Raw genomic sequence first — 23,560 nt, 5'->3', positions numbered from 1 at the left:
CCCCCCGAAGGTCAGATAGAAGTAAGCATTGAGGGGGAGTCAGATTATAGGGGGTCCGGGGGCCTCTAAATAAAATAAACGTAAAAGCTTCTATAGAGACTACCACCGCAGCTTCAGGACCGATAGGTCTGGACACAACCACCATGGGGCCGTCACCAGCTGAGCATAAAAAATAGCCAGACCACCCTGAGGGACGCATAACGGTGGTCAACTTGTATCTCTCGGGTTCTTTGGCCCCCATAAAAAGAAAATGATTGAGTCTTCTAAAGAACAATCTAGGCTTCCATTGGGGGGAACGTCTAAAGAAACGTGTCCATTTTTGAAGAAATTTCATTTTCAAGAGATGAATCTGTCCCTTGAAGGATTATGGTAGAGATTCTGCCGGATGTCCCTCAAGACCAAGTCAAAGAAATTCTAAAGGCCTGGCCAGAAATCACCACTCCTAGGTACTCTCTACCTACTCCTCTACCCACTGTAATGGAAAATTAAATCTGGCCAAACTTGTCTCTTCCTCTCCTGCATGGACTCCCCCCGCCATTCCTCTGTACTCCTCTCCTGTATGAGCCCAGCCCCCCCACCATTCCTCTGTACTCCTCTCCTGTATGAGCCCAGCCCCCCCCCCCACCATTCCTCTGTACTCCTCTCCTGTATGAGCCCAGCCCCCCCCCCCCCCACCATTCCTCTGTACTCCTCTCCTGTAATGAGCCCAGCCCCCCCCCCCACCATTCCTCTGTACTCCTCTCCTGTAATGAGCCCAGCCCCTCCCCCCACCATTCCTCTGTACTCCTCTCCTGTATGAGCCCAACCCCCCCCATCATTCCTCTGTACTCCTCTCCTGTAATGAGCCCAGCCCCCCCCCCCCCACCATTCCTCTGTACTTCTCTCATGTATGAGCCCAGCCCCCCCCCAGCATTCCTCTGTACTCCTCTCCTGTAATGAGCCCAGCCCCCCCATCGTTCCTCTGTACTCCTCATGTATGAGCCCCCCCCCCCCCCCCACCATTCCCCTGTTCTTTCCGTTCCAGGCACATTCCTCTGAGCCCCCGGCCCACATCCATCATATACTGTCATAGTGTCTGATGACATCATAACCCCCTCCTGGAGATGTGCGTTGTGGGTGGGGATGTGGGCAAGGATGTGCGCTGTGGGCGGGGATGTGAAGAGGAGGTGGAGTCAGAAGATGATGATCTGATATGACTTTTTTTTCCCTCAGATTGTGAAGGAGATCGAGATTCTCTTCCCGTTCTTCAAGGGGATTACATTGGATGGAAAGACTCCGTCCGCCACAACCTCTCCTCCAATCACTGCTTCCGGAAGGTGAGTCCTGTCCTCCTCCTCCGTGGACGTTCTGTTCTTTTCGGTCTGAAGATACGTTTGGACACTTTTTTTTTTCTTACTCTGAGATTCGGATGTGTCTGAAACTCCGAATGAAATGGTTACTAATTCCAAATTTTCAGAACAATTTGAACCGGTGAAAAGTTGATCGATGATCCAAACACTATTTGAAGAATAGCTGGTTTTCATGGAGCGGCCCGGAAATCCGGCCCCAGGTAACAACTGATGACTCTGTGGGCTCCCCCCACCCCCGCCCAAAGCAAGGGCCTCTTCCATACAACCCTGGCCTGGTGGTTGTGGTGACCTGCGAGGGGGGAGCTTATTGGTATTTTTAAGATTCCCCCCCCCCCCCCCCCCCCATGTGAATGAGTAGGGGTACATAGCCACACCCCTACTCAATCACTAAAAAGTGCTTAAAGAGTTCACAAACACAACAATTCCTTTATTAAAAAAAGCGAAAAATCCGACCAGAAAAAAACGCTGAACATGACTGGGACAGAGAAACATGGGGGTGGGGTGGATCTGCCCCATACTGACACTCACCCAATGAGAGGTGGATGTGGGGGTGGGGTCATCCAGTAACAGCAACGGGTAATCCCGCCCCTATGTCTATTCAGTCGTGTTTTTTTCTATTGATAAAGGAATTGCCCAAAACAGGAGTTGTGTTTCTTAACTTTTGATTTTCTGTGGTGAATGAATAGAGGTTCTATGCACCCCCCCCCCCATACTCATTCACACAGGGGAGGGGGCTGGGAACTGGGGTTCCCCTGGTTAAAGGGGGGTGTTTCCATATTTCAATAAATCGCCCCCTACTACCACCAACCAGGGTTGTGGGGAAGAGGCTCTTGTCCTTTGAGGGCATGTGGCCTGGTATGGTTCAGGAGGGGGCGCTCGCTTGTTCCTCCACCCCCCCACCCTCTTTCCTGGCCTGCTGGGCTACATGCTTGGATAAGGGTCCAGTGTAGATTGGGGGGGGGGGAGAACTCCAAGATATTTTTTCTTTATATTTTGGCTGGGGTGCCCTTTAACCACTTCAGTGCTGAGGGTGTCATAGGACGTCCTTGATTTTGTGGGGGAATATCTGAATGATGGGGGACAGCTACGGGCATCAGATATCATTCTTTCCAGCCGGCGATTCTGTGCACGATCAGAATGATCATAGCGGCAGTACCACCCCCCCCTCCCCCGCCACCATCCGGTGCTTCTCCGGGCTCTCCCGTAGCATCGGGGGCCTGGAGAATGAATCGCTGGATGACGAGCATAGAGATTTCTATGACCACCGGACGTTATGATGTCACGCCCAGGGCTCCCGGAAATAAAGCCGCGGTCGCGGCTGTCAGCATGAGATCGGTGAATTTTTTTTTTTTTTTTTTTTTTTTTTCTTTTCCCCGATCTCATGCTTTCCGGCCTGGAGAAGAGATGTCTTATTGACCCCATATCTCTCCATAAAGAGGACCTGTCACAATACATTCCTATTACAAGGGATGTTTACACTCCTTGTAATGGGAATAAAAGTGATAAAAAAAAAAAAATGTAAAAGTGCAAAAATAAATAAATACATTTAAAACGCCCCTGTCCCCGGTAGCTCACGTAAGTCCCGCCAACATATGTAAACACTGTTCAAACCGCACATGTGAGGTATCGTTGCATGCGTTAGATCGAGAGCAATAATTCTAGCACTAGACCTTCTCTCAAACTCGAAACTGTATAAAGCGTCGCCTATGGAGACTTTTAAGTACTGAAGTTTGACGCCATTCCATGTGTTCGCAATTTAGAAGCGTGACATGTTTGGTATCTACTCGTCGTAACATCATCTTTCACATTATACAAAAAAATGGGCTAACTTTACTGTTTTTGTTATTTTTTTAAATTCATGAAAACCGTTAAGGACACAGCAGCCGGCCTACTTCTTAACCAGCTATTTCGTTGCACAGAATTTAATTGTTCTAAAAATTTTGGAATTCATTAGAAAATGAAGAAAGAAAACTAAAATGAAGTCCAAACAAATAAAAAAATAAAATAAAATGAAGACGAAATTGTTAACCTAACAAATCTGAAACTAAACACTTTTTTTTTTTTTTTTTTCATTCTGCACAATTCTGTTTTGTGTGGATGGACAGTACCACTTCTCCGATGGAGGGGTTGGAAGTGTATACACACCACATTAGGACTGACCTGAATGAAGTGATATTTCAGCTTTTTTTGGTAACCCCGAGACCCCATCCACACCTTGTGCTGCTATAATGCAATGCATTACCATACTTTGAGGGTGGGTCTCTGGTGGGGGTCCCCTTGAGGGTGGGTCTCTGGTGGGGGTTCCCTTGAGGGTGGGTCTCTGGTGGGGGTTCCCTTGAGGGTGGGTCTCTGGTGGGGGTCCCCTTGAGGGTGGGTCTCTGGTGGGGGTCCCCTTGAGGGTGGGTCTCTGGTGGGGGTCCCCTTGAGGGTGGGTCTCTGGTGGGGGTTCCCTTGAGGGTGGGTCTCTGGTGGGGGTTCCCTTGAGGGTGGGTCTCTGGTGGGGGTTCTCTTGAGGGTGGGTCTCTGGTGGGGGTCCCCTTGAGGGTGGGTCTCTGGTGGGGGTCCCCTTGAGGGTGGGTCTCTGGTGGGGGTCCCCTTGAGGGTGGGTCTCTGGTGGGGGTCCCCTTGAGGGTGGGTCTCTGGTGGGGGTCCCTTGAGGGTGGGTCTCTGGTGGGGGTTCCCTTGAGGGTGGGTCTCTGGTGGGGGTTCCCTTGAGGGGTGGGTCTCTGGTGGGGGTTCCCTTGAGGGTGGGTCTCTGGTGGGGGTTCCCTTGAGGGTGGATCTCTGGTGGGGGTTCTCTTGAGGGTGGGTCTCTGGTGGGGGTTCCCTTGAGGGTGGATCTCTGCTGGGGGTTCTCTTGAGGGTGGGTCTCTGGTGGGGTTTTATTCCTAGATAACTGATGGCATTTCTTTTGTTGGTGGCTCTTTTGCCGGTGGGCTCCCTGTATGGTTGGGTTTCTCTTGAGGGTGAGTCTCTGGCAGGGTTCTCTTCTAGGATTTCTGGGGTAAGGTTCTCTTTATTGCTATCTTGTGGGGGGTTTTCTTTTGTTCGTGGGTCTATGGCGGGCTGCTCCTTGAGGATATCGGGCAAGGTTCTCTTCATGGATATTTTTGTGGGGGTGTTTTTTTTTATTTTATTTTTATTTTTTTGTGGATCTATAGTGGGGTTGTATTTGGTTGGTGGGTCTCTGGTAGGATTTTCTTTGGTTGATGGGTCTCTGGTGGGGTTCTGTTCTGGTATCTCTGGTAGGGGTTATCTGCATGGATATCTTGTGGGGTTTTCTTCCGTTGGCGGATCTCTGGGGGGGTTTTCTTGGTGGGGAGCAGTGATGGATGAATTTGCCTAGGGTCTGGTGAAGCTAGACTGAAATTATGTGAACTTGAGGGTGAATCCTGTTAATCCCCTTGCCATCAGTTATCTAGGAAGTAATAATATCCAGACCAAGGGTTTTCTTGATTTTATGTGTTGGGGTTCTCAGTGTTTCACGGGTGAGGCTTTCTTGAGGAAAGGTCTATTGTAAGGTCTTGGGGTCCTATCACATATGGATTGCTCCCAGGTAAATATTTTTTGCTTCTTGTATGTAATATGGTAATCTATCTAAATGGGTGATGTTTTCTGCGATCGGCCGTGTCAGGTTGAGCTGCAATTTGCCTTTTTTGTAGTTGGGTGACCTCCGGCTTCTAAGAATTTTCCGGGTTTTTTTGTTTCTGAAGTTTCTCATTCCTATTGGATGGCTCAGTCCTTTTTAGACTCCTGACACAACTTCTGTATCATCTGTCTGAATGTAAATCTCTATTTCTGTGATTCTATCATGAATTGAACATTCTTCTGCCACTTTCATTGTTGTGTCTTTTGGTTTTGGGTTCTGAGAAGGTTTGATGCGTCTTTATATCTCTTATAGGTGCTGAAGGACCCAGGGAAACCTCAGGCCAAGGGGAACTTTTGGACGGTGGATGTGACCTGTATCCCTCTGGATGCCATGAAGTTGCAGAACACAATGATGGCACGTGGTGGATCAACCCCTTTTGTCCAGGACCTGTCCCCCTACATCCTGCACAACCTCAAGTACAGCGCTGGTGAAGAGGTGTACCAGCAGATGCCATCCAGTAGCTTCTCTCCTGCCAGCTCCCTGCCCGTGGTGGACCATTCCCATCAAAGCAATGTGGTTAGCAAACTCAACACATCCTTCATGATCGACTCTTTACTCCATGACCTGCAGGATGTTGACTTGGCGGATGTCTCAAAGTCTTTGGAGGGCAGAAAAAACAATTCCCAATCCTTGCCTGAGAACATCTGGCCAGCAAATCCTCTGCTCTATAACTCAAACTCACGCTTGTTCCAGCGTTCCAGCAGTCCCAGTGCTTCAGTTCCTCAGTCCCTGTACTCTTCCTCCTGTGCCAGCCTTTCCACCATTTCTCCTCATAGTTCAGATGGAGATCCCAGTCAATATATAATCCCTGGAAATTCTCCTCCAAGGTCTTGTCTTGCCACAAAGCACACAAGAGAGGATGACGACCTCCGAAGCATCTCCTCTCCGGACTCTGATGCCGAGAGATGTGAGCCTCCTGCTAAGATGCCCTTTTTGGCCTCTGACTTGCCCACTTCCTACACCAAGGGTGTCCCACCCAACGTTGTGGCTCCACCCAACGTTCTCCCTTTTTTCGCCCTTCCCCAGTTTGGGTACTACAACTATGGATCCTCTCCATACATGAGCCCAACCTACTGGGGACTTCTGCCACAACCAGCAAAGAGCCATCCAGAGCCGCCATGCCCACCAGCACCTTCACTGGATCTTGATAGCATGCTGAGGGCTGTGCCACCCAACAAGAGTGTATTTGATGTGTTGGCCAGTCACCCTGGAGATGTTGTCCACCCAGCATTCTTCAGTCAATACCTGATCAGGTCTGGGCAGAGGCTTGTATGAGTTTGGCAATGTCCGAACGCCTATTACAGCTTAAGGGGGTGGGCCTAGAGATGGACCTGCCCCTGCAGTGCTGCTGAGACCATGATTTTTTATTTTATGGCTGTCATGAAGGATTGGGACCTTCACCTCTGCTGTTGTGGAAGAGAAGATGGATTTAAGGATTTGCTGCTTCTGGGGAGGGACATTACCTGACCAGCTGTAAAAAGTTTGACTCGTCTTGATTTTTGAGATGGATTTTATGAATGAAGTAAAATTTTTATTAAGCGTTTTTTAGAAGAGATTTATTTTATGACAAAGTTTTAAACTTAGAGAAAAGACTCCTAATTTTGATTGGAAGAGCCAACAAACCTGAAAATGGCCTCAAAGAGGTCTCTCTAACCAGCTGCAGATTCTGCTGCTCCTGACTATCTGATGTACATGTCGGTGCTATAATGCTTCATGTTTATTGGCTTCCACAAGATATCCATTTTTCCAACACCCACCCCCCCCCCCCCCCCCACTTTATTGGGATGATGGCCGAAAATAGGCCAATCTCTTATCTGGAATGACAGAGTACTGCCTCTTCTCACTTAGATGGTGTCCTGCTCTGACCCCGCTGAAGTCTTCATTATGTACCTATGCATAGCAGGAAGCAATGTGTACTGTCTGAGAACTCCTCTTGCTGTATTGTGATTGGTCATACTGCATACAGAACTTTCACCGGCTTTAAGAAACAACTTAAGCTGGAAGTTGGGGATGGATGATTGGACGCTGGTGCTTCTTCCTGCATGACTGAAAGGATTCCTCCTCAGTCCAAACACTGTTCTGGACGGTCTTCTGGAAACTGTTATGAAATGGGCCCCATGGTATCACATCCCAGGCCTCCATGATGATGGTATCCTATCCCCAGCCTCCTCACTGATGGTGGGCTCAGGCACCCCTTTGTCCAATTGTAAGATGTGTTGACCACAACTCCGGCCATTTTATGAGACTTTCAAGAACTTTGCCGGCTGAACTTGTACTTTAATTTTACGTAGAATTCGATATTTGGTTTTCTTTTTTTGGAGACCCTGGCGCCTCTAATGAGAACTTTCACCCAAATGTTCTCAGTACTGTGTTGTTCTGACGTGTTTTGGTGTGGATGGTGGTGGGATTTAGTGAGTGTAGTACAATGACGACAAGAGTTTCTATGAGAACAATTTCCCGATTCTCAGCCAAGGAATCGATCGATGACAATATCCACAATCCTCTGCAGGAGCCTCCATTGTGCCTTGTGGTCATCCAATTCTGGAACGTTCCAGACAGAGACGGCCACCCTCCCAAGGTGGGATTTTGCTGGCTTGTACAAACAGAATTTAAATGCAATCCCCCCCCCCAATGCTGTCAGTATTTGTTTTATTATGTACAAACTGATTTTTTTTTTTAGTCCCGATGAGGATTTTGCACTACTTTGCACATCTTATTGCACTTCTTTGTGTTTTTAAAATAAAACAAATGCTGCCAAACTATCCTGTATCTTCTTATTGGCTGCGCCGGCTCCCATAGAGATATCACACACACACATATTTTTTTTTTTTATATAATTACACATGTCAGAACCCAAAGCACCCTCCCCATGTTGAGGGCATGTGGCCTGGTACAGTTCAGGAGGGGGGCGCTCTATTGCGTGTTCGGATAAGGGTCTGGTATGTATTTGGGGGGGGGGGGGGGGGGCCCTCTACGTCATTTTTTTAATTTATTTTGGCACAGGTTTCCCCTTAAATTCCCACGCAATTTAAAAAAATATATATATATTTCGGGTTCCCCTTTTAATATTCATACCAGACCCACTTTTATTGTTTCACTTTTAAGCATTATTAAAATCACTGCTCCAGGAAAAAAACTATTGTTTTAAAAACTTATTTTTTTTTTTTTGCATTGATACACGTCCCCTGGGGCGGGACCTAGGTCCCCAAACACTTTTTTTTTTTTTTTATGACAATAACTTGTATATAAGCCTTTACAATTAGCACTTTTTGAGATATAGAGATAGAGATAGAGATATATATATATATATATATATATATATATATATATATATATATCTATATCTATATCTATATCTATTTTTTTTTTTTCCCCATGTTCGTGTCCCATAGACTTTAACTGTGTTCGCGTGTTCTTCCGAATTTTTCTCCTGTTCGCATGTTCTGGTGCAAACGGAACGGGGGGGTGTTCGGCTCATCCCTAATGAGGAGTGCAAAGACAAGTGTGTCTTGTCTACAGTCAGGCATGGTGGTGGGGGTGTCATGGTCTGGGGCTGCATGAGTGCTGCCGGCACTGGGGGGCTACAGATCATTGAGGGGACCATGAATGCCAACATGTACTGTGACACACTGAAGCAGAGCATGACCCCCTCCCTTCAGAGACTGGACCGCAGGGCAGTATTCCAACATGATAACCACCCCAAACACACCTCCAACACCACCACTGCCTTGCTAAAGAAGCTGAGGGTGAAGGTGATGGACTGGCCAAGCATTTCTCCAGACCTAAACCCTATTGAGCATCTGATAGTATATAGCGGGAGGGGAGGATATAGATAGTATGTAGAGGGGAGGATACAGGGGGTACTATATAGATTGTAAAGAGGGGAGTATATAGGGTTATAGGAATATACAGATAGTCAATAGGGGGAGGGGAGAGTGTATATATAATACATTTTTTGAATACAGCTTACCTGTAAAATCCTTTTCTTGAGTACAGCACAGGACACAGAGCCTTCATTACATAGTGGGTTATATAAGCACCTTCGGTGATTGGACACTGGCTAACCCCAATTAAGGAGAATTCCTCCCCTATATAACCCCTCCCATATGGGAGGCACCTCAGTTTTGTAGCAAAGCAATAGGAATCCACGTAAAGCCCAAGAAAGGCGGGAGCCCTGTGTTCCATGATGTACTCTCAAAAGGATTTTTACAGGTAAGCTGTATTTAAAAAATCCTATTTTCTTGAGAGTACATCGCGGGGACACAGAGCCTTCATTACATAGTGGGATGTCCCAAATCGATGCTCAATTTGAGGGGAGGGAGACACAGATCAGAAATATAGACCGCCACAGACCGGAGGAACTAAACTGCAGCCTGTAGTACATTGCGCCCGAAGGCGGTATCCTCTTGCCCTCTGTCATCCACCTGATAGAATCTAGTGCATGTACGGACTGATGACCAAGTCGCAGCCTTACATATCTGAGCCATGGAGGCCTGATATTATGCACGGCCGCCCAGCAGAGCATTTAACCCCCCCGCCAAGTCTGCTATTTTACAGGACGCCGGAGCCGCCGCTCGCACGGTAAACCACTTTCATTGGAAAGGAGGGGGGCGTGGCTAACAGTGCCAGACGCCAGCCACACATGGAGGAAGTGTTAAAGCACTGTATGTGTGTAGCTGCTGGCTGTGGAGGGACACATGAGGAGGATGGCTTGTTTCCGGGTAGTGACCCAGACCTTTCCCTTTGACACATTATAATTTACCAGGCTAGGATTAATAGCAGCTAATGGCACTGAACTATAGCCTAGCGGTGCACATTCTTTTGCTGGTAGGGCCTCTGCTTTGTGCTTCAGGCTATGAGTGGAAGAGGGACCAGGAACTCCTCTAAGGGTTCTAAAGAGTCAGTGGTTTCACAATAAACTAAATCCATCTCCAAAAGAATGTCGTCCTCCTCTGAGAGGGATGCGGCCGGTCAGATTGAGCCATCAGGGGAAACTGTTGTTGCATAAAACACTTCAGTCCCTGTATATATCATACAAAAGGTTTTTTTCTTCTACCATTTGTAATTTGGAAAGAAGATTAATGCTATGATGTCTCTCCATAGTGGGACTAAACATAGCAGATCCCCATCTAGTCCTCAGGACCCTCTTATTGAGGTGCAGGAGGCTGGGGATCAGGCAGATCTTCCCAAATATTTGGAAGATATTTATCCTCTTCTGAGGATCCTAATATAGAAGGAGTAGCATCAGAAGACAGGTTGCTTGTGTACTCCCTTACTCAACCTTTTTTCTGCCTGGCTTTCGAGGAACCCACCTCTAATTGGGTTCATTAGAACCTCCCCCATCTGGGGATGTTTTTTTTTCTATTCATTCATGGCTAAAAAAGCTTATGTATTTTGAATGGGAACATCCAGATAAACAATATTATCCTCCCAAGAAATTCTCCACACTTTATCCTATGGAGGAGGATTTCCATGAAAGAAAAAGGGGGGGTTCCAGAAACTGATGCTGCAATCACCTCAGTGAGCAAGAATCTCACATATCCGGTGGATAATGCGCAAATGTTAAAGGATTCAACAGATAAAAAGTTGAAACTCTTTAGCAAGTTGAGTAGCGCAGGCGGTTCTTGCTGCAATTGGTGTATCTCCGTCCATTAAGGAACAGTTTGTGGAGATACTTCAGATTCTGCCTGATCAGCAGGCCCAGCAATGGGCTGGTGTATCAGATGCACGGTGTCTCACAGTAGATGCTATGAAAGATTCTATCATTCAAGCCTCACGGCTTATACTTGGACTAGTGCATTCTCACAGAGTTTCCCACGGCTGAAAAATTGGTCAGCCGAAGCACCGTGTAAAAAGCTCTTAGCCAGTTTCCCCCCTTTTCATGGTGAACGGCTATTTAGAGACGATCTGGATAAATACATCCAAAGAATCTCTAATGGAAAAAGGTCTCTTTTACCAGTAAAGAAGTTCAAATATTTCTACTTTTAAGCATGCTTCCTCACCTGTATCAGGGGCATCAGCCTCTAGGCAGTCTCGGCGGCCTCCACTGTCAGGTTCAAGGGGAAGTCCCCAAGGGCAGCACCAGGGTCAAAAGAGGTCTTGGGGCAGAAAGCCCACAAAGCAGAATGCTAAAGCCTCCTCATGAAGGGGCACCCCCGCTCGCTCAGGTGGGGGGAAGGATCCTGCCATTCTCAAGATCTGGCAGGAACAATGTCAAGACAGATGGGTGGCTTCTTCAGTTCTGAGAGTTTCCATCTCCTCGTTTTTTCTAAGGGAAAATGTTCTCAAGGATCCAGAGAAAACAAAGTCTCTGTTCCTGGCTCTGGATCATCTATTATCCCAGTCGGTGATATCAGAGGTTCCCCTTAGTGGAACAGGGCACAGGTTTTGATTCAAACCTTTCACGGTTCCAGAACCAAACGGAGAGGTAAGACCCATTCTAGATCTCAAAGTTCTGAATCGGCACTTAAACATCCGATATTTTTTTTTTTTTTTCACACAATCCGATCGGTGTCCATCCTGCAAGGAGGGGAGTTTTTTTTTTTTTTCTTTGGCTTTGATCGATATCAAAGATGGATATCTCCATGTGCCAAATTTTCCCGCTCACCAGAAATTTCTGCGCTTTGAAATATAAAATCATCATTTCAGTTGTGGTCCTGCCATTCGGTTTAGCCACAGCACCACGGGTGTTCTGAAAGATTCTGGCACCTCCTTTAGCCAGATTAAGGGCTCAAGGCATAACGGTCCTAGCCTATTTAGACGATCTAAACACAGCTGTAAACTACCTGGAATCTCTGGGTTGGATACTCAACCTAGAAGAATCCGCCTTAAAACCATCAAGGAGATTACAGTACTTGGGGCTGGTCATAGATACCGTACAGAAGAAGGTATTCTTACCCCAGACAAGAATCAGTTCCATTGTAGGACTAATTCAACTTATCAAAACAAAGGAAAATCCAAACATTCGGCTGGGCAGGAGATTGTTGGGTGAAATGGTGGCCTTCTTCGAGGCCGTCCCTTACATGCAGTTTTCACTCAAGACTGCTTCAAAACACCATCCTGTCGGTCTGGAATGAGAGGATTCAGGCCTTGGTTTTTTCCAAATACGTCGGGAGCCAAGTGTAAGTCAGAGCCTAAATTGGTGGTTGCTATCCAGCAAAAGGGAAAATCTTTTCTACCTGTATCCTGGAAAGTGTTAACAGATGCCAGCCTTCTAGGCTGAGGAGCAGCCAGGGAAGAAGATTCTGTCCTGGGTAGATGGTCCAGGTTAGAGGACCTTGCCTATCAACATTTTGGAAAATTTGGGCAGTACGTCTAGCCCTAGAATCTGGGACGGTCAGACTATGGGACTGTCCTGTCAGGATTCAGTCCGCCAATGCCACGGCTGTGGCTTACATCAATTACCAGGGGGCACAAGAATTTATGCAGCCCAAAAAGAGGTGAATAATGTTCTAGCTTGGGCAGAACACAACATTCCTTGCAGATCGGCAACTTTCATTCCAGGAATAGAGAATTGGCAGATGGACTACTTGAGTCGCCAACAATTATTTCCGGGAGGATAGTCTCTTCGCTCCGACATCTTCCTAGCGGTATGTCAGAGATGGGGTGCTCCGGACATGGACCTATTTGTGTCCAGATTCAACAACAAAGTCGACAACTTTGTGTCAGGAACAAGTGATCCGCTAGCAGGTGGAACAGATGCATTATGCCGCGTACACCCCGATTGTCTGTGGGCTCCATCGGACCTTTGCATGCCAAAAATCCGACAGACTTTAGAAATAGAACACTTTAGTTCATTTTTAGTTTAAAATTTTCCCCCCAGGGGGGCGTGTCCAGATGTGAACGGCGGCGAACGTCTAAGTGGAGAGCTCCAAACATCCTAGGCTCAATCCTTTGCCATCCTTCTCATACACAGACCTAAAACGCACCTACCTCCTTGCTCTCCTCCATTGCCTGCTGCAGTCGGTGGGTCCATGGTGCGGATTCTGGCCCACGATCGGCTGGGAGCCTGCACGCTTGTGGCCGCCGCCTTCTTCCTGGCCTGTGCACTGCAAAACGAGCCTCTCCTGGACTAGCGGTGAGGTAAGGGGGCCCCCTCGTCCTCCAGCCGGCTTCCTTACATCTCCGGTGGGGCCTGGTGGTCCGCGGGACCCTGATGCCGTCCATCGAGGCCGCGGCCTAGTGAAGCCTACAGCCTGCCACACTTTCCTGCGCCGCTGGCCGGCAAGCGGCCAGCATCTGATACAGGGGCACAGTCGCTGACACCCTTGGCCGCCCTGCCAGCCCTCCATTCTCCTGCTACGACCAGTGTGTTGCTGGGCCTAGGCCCTGCTCCCAGTGCGGCGGCCATCTTGGTACACCTGGCTGCGGCCTTGACATTCACTACTAGCCTCCTGAACACCCTGGGCCCGTTCTCAGCCTCCCTCAGTGGCATAACCCCACCACTGGCTGATCGCTCCCCCCAGCCCGTGCTGTGGCTCTCCTGCACAGTGCTCTGTGGCTCTGGCCGGGTGCTTGGCGGCCATCTTGCTACACCCGGGAGATCTCCTGCCTCCTCTACACCTGCTCCAGACCCCTTCTAAGGACACCTTGGCCTGCTCACAGTGCAGGGCATCAGCCACCATTTACAGGCATACTGTGGCCCTACTCCCTGGCTCCGATGCCACATGTAGTATCCATCTTGTAGTGTCCATTATGCGGGCCCCCCACCCCAAAGCACCTTGTTCTCATGTTGAGGACAAGGGCCTCTTCCCAACATCCTTGGCCGTTGGTTGTTGGGGTCTGCAGGCGGGGTTGCTTATCGGAAACCGGGAGCCCCTTTTAATAAGGGGGCCCCCCAGATCCTGGCCCCCACCCTATGTGAATGAGTATGGGGTACATCGTACCCCTACCCATTCACCTGGGGGGAGAAAGTGTCAATTAAAAAAACACTACACAGGTTTTTAAAATAGTTTATTAGGCAGCTCCGGGGGTCTTCTTCCAACTTCTCCGCACTCTCTGGTTCTTCTGCTGGGCTGCTCTGCTATCTTCTTCCAGCTCTCTTGCTAGTGTTGGCCCAGTCTCCTGCGTCGTCACCATCTTCTTCCAATATTGACACAACGCTCTCTCCCACTGTAATGCTGTGGACACGCTGCGTATCGACTTATATAGGCATAAGGGGCGGGGTTTACCGGGTGATGACACACAATGACTCCGCCCCTTATGCCGTCACAGTCCCAGCATGCCCCAGGACTGTGACGTCATAAGGGACGGGGTCGTGCGACATCACCCGGTGCCCCCGCCCCTTATGGCTATATAAGCCGTTATGTAGCGTGTCCACAGCATTACAGCGGAAGAGAGCGCTGTGTCAACATTGGAAGAACAGAAGGAGGAGGAAGAAGACGGTGACGACAAAGGAGAAGCCCGGGCCAATGCTCGCAAAAGAGCTGGAAGAAGATAGCGGAGGAGCCTAGCAGAAGAACCGGAGAGAGCGCAAGAAGAACCGGAAAGCACGGAGAAGTCGGAAGACCCCCGGAGCTGCCTAATAAACTATTTGAAATACCCGTGTAGTGTGTTTTTATTGACACTTTTCCCGCTCGTCCCCACCCCCTTTCCTGACCAGCCGGGCTGCATCCTCGGATAAGGGTCTGGTATCCATTTTGGGGGACCCCCCCCCACTGTTTTTTCTGGGCCCAAGGTCCGGTATTCCATCCTACTTTATGGATGAAAAATTTAACAGGTCTGACTGTTGAATCCCACTTTTATAAAGGATCGGGGGTTATCTCCTTCGGCAGTGTCTACTTTGATTAATGCCAGGAAGCCGGCTTCCAGAATAATTTACTATAGAGTCTGGAGCACATGTTTCTTGGCGTGGATCCAGGGGTTGGCATCCCAGGAAGTATATCATAGGCAGGATCCCCAATTTCCTGCAAATGGGATCTGAAATGAAGTTGGCCTTGACTTCCATCAAGGGCCAGATCCAGGCCTTGTCAGTGTTTCCTTTCAATGGCCTCTTGCTTGCCCATCTGGGTGCATAGATTATTCAGGGGGTATCACGGATTAATCCCCCTATCAAGGCACCTCTAATACTTGGGATTTCAATTTGGTCTTATCGGCTTTGCTAAATCAGCCGTTTGAGCCTTTATGAGAAATTCCCTTGGTCCTTTTTGATAAGAAAGATAATCTTTCTGGTTGCCATTGCTTCTGCTAGAAGAGTATCGAAACTAGCGGCTCTGTCTTTTAAAGAGTCATATTTGATCATGCATAAGGATGAGGTGGTTTTGAGTGAGTGACTTGTATAGCGCTACCTATGCGAACTGAATCGCCTCAGGGTGCTTTCTTACCACCAGAGTTGCATGGTACTTTACCCTGTAAGGTCCCGACATGCTTACAAACACATACAACATTGACATACACATAATAAGGCCAATTTTTTAGACAAGGTCTAATTAACCTACCAGCATGTCTTTGCAGTGTGGGAGGAAACCGGAGTACCCGGAGGAAACCCACGCAGGCACAAGGAGAACATGCAAACTCCAGGCAGATGGTGTCATGGTCGGGATTCGAACCAACAACCCTATTGCTGCTCGGTGAAAGTGCTAACCACTACACCACTGTGCTGCCCGGTTTTATGTCCTCATCCTGAATTCAACCAAAAATGGTAACAGATTTTCATTTAAACCAAGATATTATTCTTCCTTCTTTCTTCCCAGAGCCTCAATCTAGGGAAGAGAAGGCACTACATTCCCTTGATGTAGTAAGAGCAATCAGAGTCTACTTAAAGGCGACCGCTCAGGTTCGCAAAACACGTTTTGTTTGTACTGCCAGAGGGTCCAAAATGTGGTCAGGCAGTGTCAAAATCCACTATTTTTTCCAAATGGATTTGTCAAGTGATTGTTCAAGCTTCAGCTTAAAGAAGAAAATTCTTCCTTCTCATGTTAGAGCACACTCATCCAGGGCGATTAGTGCCTCTTGGGTGGTGCATCATCAGGCCTCTATGGCTCAGATCTGTAAGGCCGCGACTTGGTCTTCGGTTCAGACGTTTATCTGATTTTATCAAATCGATGTTAAAGGACATGAGGATATTGCCTTCGGGCGCAGTGTACTGCAGTATGAGTCCTCTGGCCTCCTGTTTTTTGTTGCGTTTCCCTCCCTTCAGTTGCCATTGCTATGGGACATCCCACATAGTAACTACTATGGCTCTGTGTCCCCTGATGTAATAAAATAAGGATTTTTAAAACAGATTACCTGTAAAATCTTTTTCTTTGATGTACATCAGGGGACACAGAGGTCCCTCCCTTCTTGGTATACATGTGTATTGCTTGGCTATAAAACTGAGGACTCCCAGAAGTGTGAGGGGTTATATAGGGAGTGCACTTCTTGCCTTATGGTGTGCAAGTGTCCATCACCTATCGGTGGCCCATATAACCCATATAGTAAGTACTATGGCTCTGTGTCCCCTGATGTACATCAAAGAAAAGGATTTTACAGGTAAGCCGTTTTAAAAATACTGTTTTTTAGGGCCTTCTGGCACGATGAATAAACAATCAGTTTTCCATATCTGAGCGGTTGCCTGCAGATAGATACGATCTGATTGCTCTTACCACATCAAGAGTGTGCAATGCTTCGTCTTCTGTGGACTGTAGATCTGGAAAAAATGATGGTAGGATCACATCTTGATTCAAATGGAATCCTGAAACCACCTTGGGTAGGAAGGACCTGTTAGGACGCATCACTGCTGGGTCCTTGTGAATAATCAAATATGGTTCCTTGCTTGAAAGAGCTGCTAGCTCTGAAACTCTCCTGGCCGAGGATATGGCTATCAAGAAGACTAATTTCTTAGTCAAAAGCACTAAAGAAGCCTGGTGCAATGGTTCGAAGGGTTGTCCCTGTAATGCAGACAGAACTAAATTCAAATCCCAGGGGCACACTGGAGGTTTGACTGGCGGATTTAATTGCAGTGCCCCCTGAATAAAAGCCCGGACAAGTGAATGTGATGCAAGTAGCTTCTGAAAAAATACTGACAAAGCTGAAAATTGGACTTTAATAGTGCTTACGGCCAATTTCAGCTCTAGGCCTGACTGAAGAAAGGCCGGGGTCCTGCTAATTACATACTTTCTAGGATACCATCCCCTTGGTTCACACCAGAAACATGCCTTCCAGATTTTGTAATATATAAGCCTGGAGGCGGCTTTCTGGCATTGACCAGAGTAGAAAGGACTGACTCTGAGAGTCCGCGGTCTTTCAGAATGCGGGTCTCGGAAACCAAACTGTCAAATTCAGACTGTGTAAAGCAGGATGGTAGATTGGACCCTGTGAGAGTAGATCTGGCTGGAGAGCAAGGCTCCAAGGCCTGCCTACTGCCATCTTCACGATCTCTGCATACCAAGGTCATCTGGGCCAAGCTGGGGCTACTAAAATCAACGACTTTGCTTCCCTTTTGACTCTTCCCAGGAACCGCGGCAGAAGTGGATTCGGCAGGAAGGCATAAATTAGAGTGTACCGATCCATGGAATTGTCAGAGAATCTGACCCCTGAGCAAGTACGTCCTTTGTTCTTGACACAAAATTGTCCAGCTTCTTGTCAAAGCTGGATGCAAACAGATCTACATCCGGAGTACCCCATTTGTGACATATGGTCTGAACTATGTCGGGGTGTAGAGCCCATTCTCCTAGGCATAGTTGCTGGCGGCTTAGAAAAACCACTTGCCAATTTTCTACTCCTGGGATGAAGACCGCAGAAAGGCAAGGAACATTCCTTTCTGCCCAAGCAAGTATGCGATTCACCTCTCTTTGTGCATCCAGACTTCTGGTGCCACATTGGTGATTGATGTAAGCCACAGCCATGGCATTGTCGGACTGTATCTGAATAGAGTGACCTTGTAATCTGTAAGACCAGTCCATGAGGGCCGAGTAAATTGATAGAATTTAGAATTTCCAGAATATTTATGGGCAAGAGCCTTTTTCGGTCGTGGACCATCTTCCCTGCGTGCATACTTCTTCCAGCACTGCTCCCCAGCATGTCAGGCTGGCATCCATGGTTAGTATTTTCCATTGAAGAGGAAGAAAGGCCTTGCAGAAGAATCTTGGTTTGTAACCACCAATTGAGACCTTTGCATATCCCTGGGGATAAGCACATCGGAAGATCCAAGGCATGGGGCTTCTTGTTCCAAGCCGTGAGGATGCTTCTCTGTAAAGGCCTTGAGTGAAACTGGGCAAGGAGGCGACCATTTTTCCTAACAGTCTCATACATAGCCGAATGGAGGAACTCCTTCTGCTTAACACTAGGTGGACCAGAACCGTTATGGCCTTGGCTTTTGGCTCTGGTAGAAACACCTTGCCTTGAGCGGTCTATGATCATGCCCAGATTTACAACCTTGTTGAAGGTTGCAAGGAAGACTTTTCTAGGTTTATAATCCAACCTAGGCTTTCCAGGTGTTTTACTGTCTTGAGAACACTGTGGTTCAGGTGCGCTACTGTCTGCTCTATGAGTAGCAAATCGTCTAGATAAGCTATCACAGTTATGCCCTGAGCTCTTAGATTTGCTAAGAGAGGGTCTAGAATCTTCGTAACAACTCGAGGAGCTGTAGCGAGACCGAAAGGAAGGACCACAAAATGAAAATGGCGCTGATCTACCGTGAACCTTAGGTATTTTTGGTGAGCGGGAAATATTGGCACATGAAGATATGCATCCTTGAAATCTATTGATGCCATAAACACTCCCCCTTGAAGGGTGGAGACCACAGAACGTATTGACTGCATTTGGAAGGAGCGAATGTGTAGAAATTGATTCAGATCTTTTAGATCTAGGGTGGGTCTGACATCCCCATTTGCTTTTGGAACGGTGAAGAGATTTGAGTAAAACCCTGTTCTTTTGGATCCATTTCCACTATCCCCCCCCCGGGATAGCAAGTGATCTAAGGCCAGAAGTAGCGGTCTTCGCTTTACTGGATCTTTGGAGACCCTTGACCTTAGGAAGCGAGATGGTGGAATCTCCTGGAACTCTAGCTACTATCTCTCTTAACTCTCAGAGATACTTCCCGCCAGGCTTCTGCAAACTGCAGCAGCCTCCCCCCCCTCGGCCGAGTGGGGGCACCCCTTCTCAAGGAAGTTTTGGGGCTCTGCTTGGTGGGCTTTCGCCCCCAAGTCTTTTTCTGCCCTTGGGGGCGTGACTTTGGGCCTTTCCTCTAGAGGTAGACTGGGAAGGCCGTCGCCACTGCTTAGAGCTTGATGCTCTAGGGCAGGGGTCTCAAACTGGCGGCCCTCCAGCTGTTGCAAAACTACAAGTCCCATCATGCCTCTGCCTGTGGGAGTCCTGCTTTTAACTGTCAGCCTTGCAATGCCTCATGGGACTTGTAGTTTCACAACAGCTGGAGGGCCGCCAGTTTGAGACCCCTGCTCTAGGGGATGGAGAAAGAGAACGCCTCAATGATGGACGTTTATTCTTTTTGATTGGTAGAAAAGTAGATTTACCACCAGCAATTTTTTGGATGAATTTATCCAAGTCATCCCCGAATAAGCATTCCCCCTTAAACGGGAATCCAGTCAAATATTTTTTTGCATGAAAGCTCAGCTGCCCAATTTTTGAGCCCAAGGGACTTTCGCATATGTACCAACAGGAGAGATAAACGAGATGCCTGTTGGACAGAATCTAAAATCGTATCAATCATAAAGCACAGAACCTGAGGAAGGTCTGCATAGTTCTCCACTTCCTCACTGGGAAGGAGGCTAAGCATTTGCTTGACTTGTTCTTTGAGGAACTGACACAACCCCACAGTTGCGACTGTAGGTTGTAGGAGGAGAAAACGGTTTATCGGGATGTCCCCAATCCTCATACAGCAATATATCCATTGAGGGATGAATTGCAAAGGAAAAGGCAATCTGTGGGATTTTCCTGACTGCTTTTTGAGTGCCCTGAGAGGAGACTCTTTCTTCTTCCTCTGATTCATCCGACTGCTCTTGATCCCTATCCCTTGATGAGGATCTTTCCTCATTGTCAGAGGAATCGTCTGAAAGAGGAATTGCAGCAGAGGGAGGGGATCTACCCCTTTTCCTGCTATCTTTTAAGGAAGCTAAAATTCATAATTCCTCCTTCAAAACCCTCCAATGTAGCCTTAAGGGAGTCTTCTGTGACATACGCTGGGGATGAAACATTAGGAGAGGCTGAAAACCTGACAGGGGCCTGTGAGGCTGGCTCCAGTGTTGCGGGGGGAATGGTAATCTATAGGCATCTTTAGGACCCCCAGACATAGGCGGTGATCTTTTAGTGCCTTTGTTACCTCCCCCTGAGACCCTTTTACGAGATACGACATAGTCCAAAGCCACAAAGCAGAGGCACTAGTATATATGCTTAATACTGCACAACCTGATGCTGAGTAGGTGTCTTAGGATTGCCTGGATCCGACCCCTTAGGATGCTTACCGCCCACAGCTCTGTGTCCATCCACTTTACAGAGCTCTGGACTCTTTAGATTTGCCGCCTGCGCAGTGGAGCGCCGTGCCCGGCCCCCGCAACCACACCCCCCATTTTGATGCAAAGCGCACCCCCTGCGCACGAACAGGCTGGCGGGGGCCACGAACGAGGAGGAGGAATGGACCACATTTGGAGCCCCGCAGGACCTCCAGACTACGTGGGACCTTTATTTCCAAAGATTTGTGGCAGAGCCTGCAGCAGAGGAGGTGAGCGATCCGGAGACCGGCTTCACTGAGCGTGTATCCTGGAAAGGCAAGTAAGTATACACCAGGTTGCTCTTTACTCCATCTAATGGTGGAAACCAGGTAAGACATACAACTACTTTTAGGAAGAAATCCACAATATATACATATATAGGATTATCTTCTCTTACGTGTCCCCGCCGCAGGAACTGCTGAGAACAGACAGTTTCCCATCTTCACCCATCACGGCGGGTAGCGTTGTACCAACCTTCAGGATTTTTTGGGTTCCTACTCAGAGGAACCTCTTACCTGGACCTGTAAAGGACTCTGCCAGAACTTTCATGCCACTGTTTTAATAGTACACCAAGCCTGGTTTTCCCAGAGCCCAGTCTTCATTAGTAAACATTTACAGGCAAAATGTAAAAAGAAAAGGGGAACAAGTGGGACTTTAAACGAAGCATGTCAATTGAAAATAACAATGTATGAACACATGTGAATAAAATGATTTAGATTTAATTTATAATCAATAGCCACTAGGGGTTGTCCAAGATCGGAATGCATACAATAGTAGTACAGTAATATAAATATGGATATACACTCAATGTATTTTTATAATAGTAATCAGAGAATCTAGAAGTATAGACAAATCAATGGACATACATGGATGCAGTTCATAACAGAAATGCATAAATCAAAAATCATAAAATCACATGAACGAGTGCAAACTCAATAAGACAAAAGTTGATATTATCAAGGATTAAAATAAGCTTAGATAGGCATCCTTAGTTTGAGAACCCGACGCGTTTCTTGGCTTCTTGCCAGTCATCAGGGGTGGGATGCATGTTTTTACTAAAAAAGCAAATAAATATGACAAATGTTAATATAGGCGGAACCTCAGTTAAATAGAGAAAGTATCAAATTGGTCCACTTGATTGATAAAGTGACTTACAAAATAGCCCAAAGATTGGGCAGAACTTCCAGCAATGGGAACTGTTAGAGCTGGGATAAAACCGTCTCATCCGGGGTTGAGGCAGGGTTCAGACCATCCCCCAACAACGTCAGGGGGCAGGCCAGGGGGAACCGAAACAGACATCCTCAACACAGGTCCACTAGGTACTAAATGTATATGTGTGTTACCCAAATCTGCGAAAGAGAAAAGAGAAAAGAAAAAAAGAAAAGTGTGATGGGTCAAAAAATAAAAATAAAAAAAAAAATAAAAAAAATAAAATAAAAAAAAAATAAACCCAAAAGCAGGACACTATACTTCTAGATTCTCTGATTACTATTATGAAAATACATTGAGTGTATATCCATATTTATATTACTGTACTACTATTGTATGCATTCCGATCTTGGACAACCCCTAGTGGCTATTGATTATAAATTAAATCTAAATCATTTTATTCACATGTGTTCATACATTGTTATTTTCAATTGACATGCTTCGTTTAAAGTCCCACTTGTTCCCCTTTTCTTTTTACATAATGTACCCGGGATGGAAGCATGCCATTGCTACTTGGTACTGCAGCAGGTCACTTATCTTTAAATTTACAGGCAAAACCTTGTTTCTGATGACGAGGCCCGGGTACCATATCATCTTGGGAGTCAAAATATCGGCCCGAGATATGGATCCGGTTAGTATAGCCCTTAGACCCCCGCAGTGACCTGCACAGAGCTTTCTTCACAGCACATGTTTTACATGACCAACCGACATTAACACTGGCGAAAAAACTGAGGCGCTCCCCATATGGGAGGGGTTATATAGGGGTTAGCCAGCGTCCAATCACCGAAGGTGCCTGTCTAACTCACTATGTAATGAAGGTTCTGTGGCCCGTGATGTATGATCAAGAAATGTCCATATGTATTGTGTATATTTTCTCTCTCGAGGACCTTTTAAATCCCGTGTATCTTTTCTAAATAAATTTATATATTTTTTTTATACAAAATTGTGTAAATGTAAGTCCTTACCGTACCATGAAAGTCCACAGTTGCCTTAGATCATCTGCCTTTTGTTTTCTTCCATTTTATGGCGATAATTACTAAAAACGTTTTATTTAAATAGAAGCTAAAAAACCATCAATACCCGGTTTCCCCAAAAATAAGACCTAGCGTAATTGTCGGTGATGGCTGCAATATAAGCCCTACCCTTAAATAAGCCCAAGTTAAAGTTGTAGGTCTTATTTCCAGGGTAGGGCTTATTTGGGGGGGGGTAGGGCTTATATTGCAGTCATCACCGACAATCACTATAGGTCTTATTTTCGGGTTAACAGCGTATATGCGCTTCCGTTATAAAGTGCATTCCCCTTGCACCCTGGTTGAATCGCTTTTGTATATCCAGCTGGCTCCATTATCTCTCAGTGTGAGAACAGACAGTCCTCTGTGTCTCACCATTCCCAGGTCTCAGGCTCCCATTCAGCACAGATAGTTTCCTGCATCCCCGCCCTGTATGTTTCGTCACAGGATGTTTTCAGGAGGCATGAATTTCGGGCTCCCTTTTTTCGAAAAGACTATAAAAGGGAACATTGCTAGTGTAATATCTACAAGGCGGAAAGATATCCAAAGACAGTCAATTCCGATTACAAAATAATTACTAAGTCTGTATTTCCCTGTAATCATCGTAATGAGGAATGATGGGAATGTTTTTCGAATATAATTAATATTTTTTATGTGGATCGCTGGCTAAAATGACAACTCTGTAGCCGAGATTTCAGGTTTTGGATATAATACCAAAAGAATTAAAATGATAAACTTCACAAACCCCTCGGAGGGGTAGAATTATATACACTATTATATGACATATACATGAACACATCCGAATTATTTGAAGGATGAATTTGGTTTATTCAATAAAAAGGATTCACTCGTTATCAGAAGACTTAACACCTTCCCGCCGACCGGCACTCTAAGGAGGTGGACATTCAGGTCATGTGA

General features: G+C 46.9%; 1 protein-coding gene and 1 long non-coding RNA gene across 2 annotated transcripts in view; one reads left to right on the top strand and one right to left on the bottom strand.

Moving 5' to 3' along the window:
- Positions 1 to 7,760, top strand: part of FOXH1 (forkhead box H1) — a 13,838-nt gene extending 6,078 nt beyond the window's left edge. Inside the window, 3 exon segments of the mRNA XM_077493887.1 lie at positions 1,213 to 1,246; positions 1,249 to 1,316; positions 5,251 to 7,760. Of these exon segments, the coding sequence (XP_077350013.1) occupies positions 1,213 to 1,246; positions 1,249 to 1,316; positions 5,251 to 6,273 (1,125 nt within the window). The 3' untranslated portion in view covers positions 6,274 to 7,760.
- Positions 7,761 to 21,126: 13,366 nt separating this feature from the next.
- On the bottom strand, positions 21,127 to 21,756 carry LOC143998147 (uncharacterized). Its single transcript, XR_013277762.1, has 2 exons — positions 21,579 to 21,756; positions 21,127 to 21,478 (listed from the first exon to the last, which is right to left on the bottom strand). It is a non-coding gene; the product is annotated as an uncharacterized LOC143998147 (long non-coding RNA).
- Between the last annotated feature and the right edge of the window lie 1,804 nt (positions 21,757 to 23,560).

Source organism: Lithobates pipiens, unplaced genomic scaffold (assembly GCF_037356315.1).
Source record: "Lithobates pipiens isolate NorthernLeopardFrog02 unplaced genomic scaffold, aLitPip1_a1.2 Scaffold_19, whole genome shotgun sequence".
Classification (NCBI taxonomy): domain Eukaryota; kingdom Metazoa; phylum Chordata; class Amphibia; order Anura; family Ranidae; genus Lithobates; species Lithobates pipiens.
Note: the sequence above shows the minus strand (reverse complement) of the source record. Positions and strands in the feature narration are given on the sequence as shown.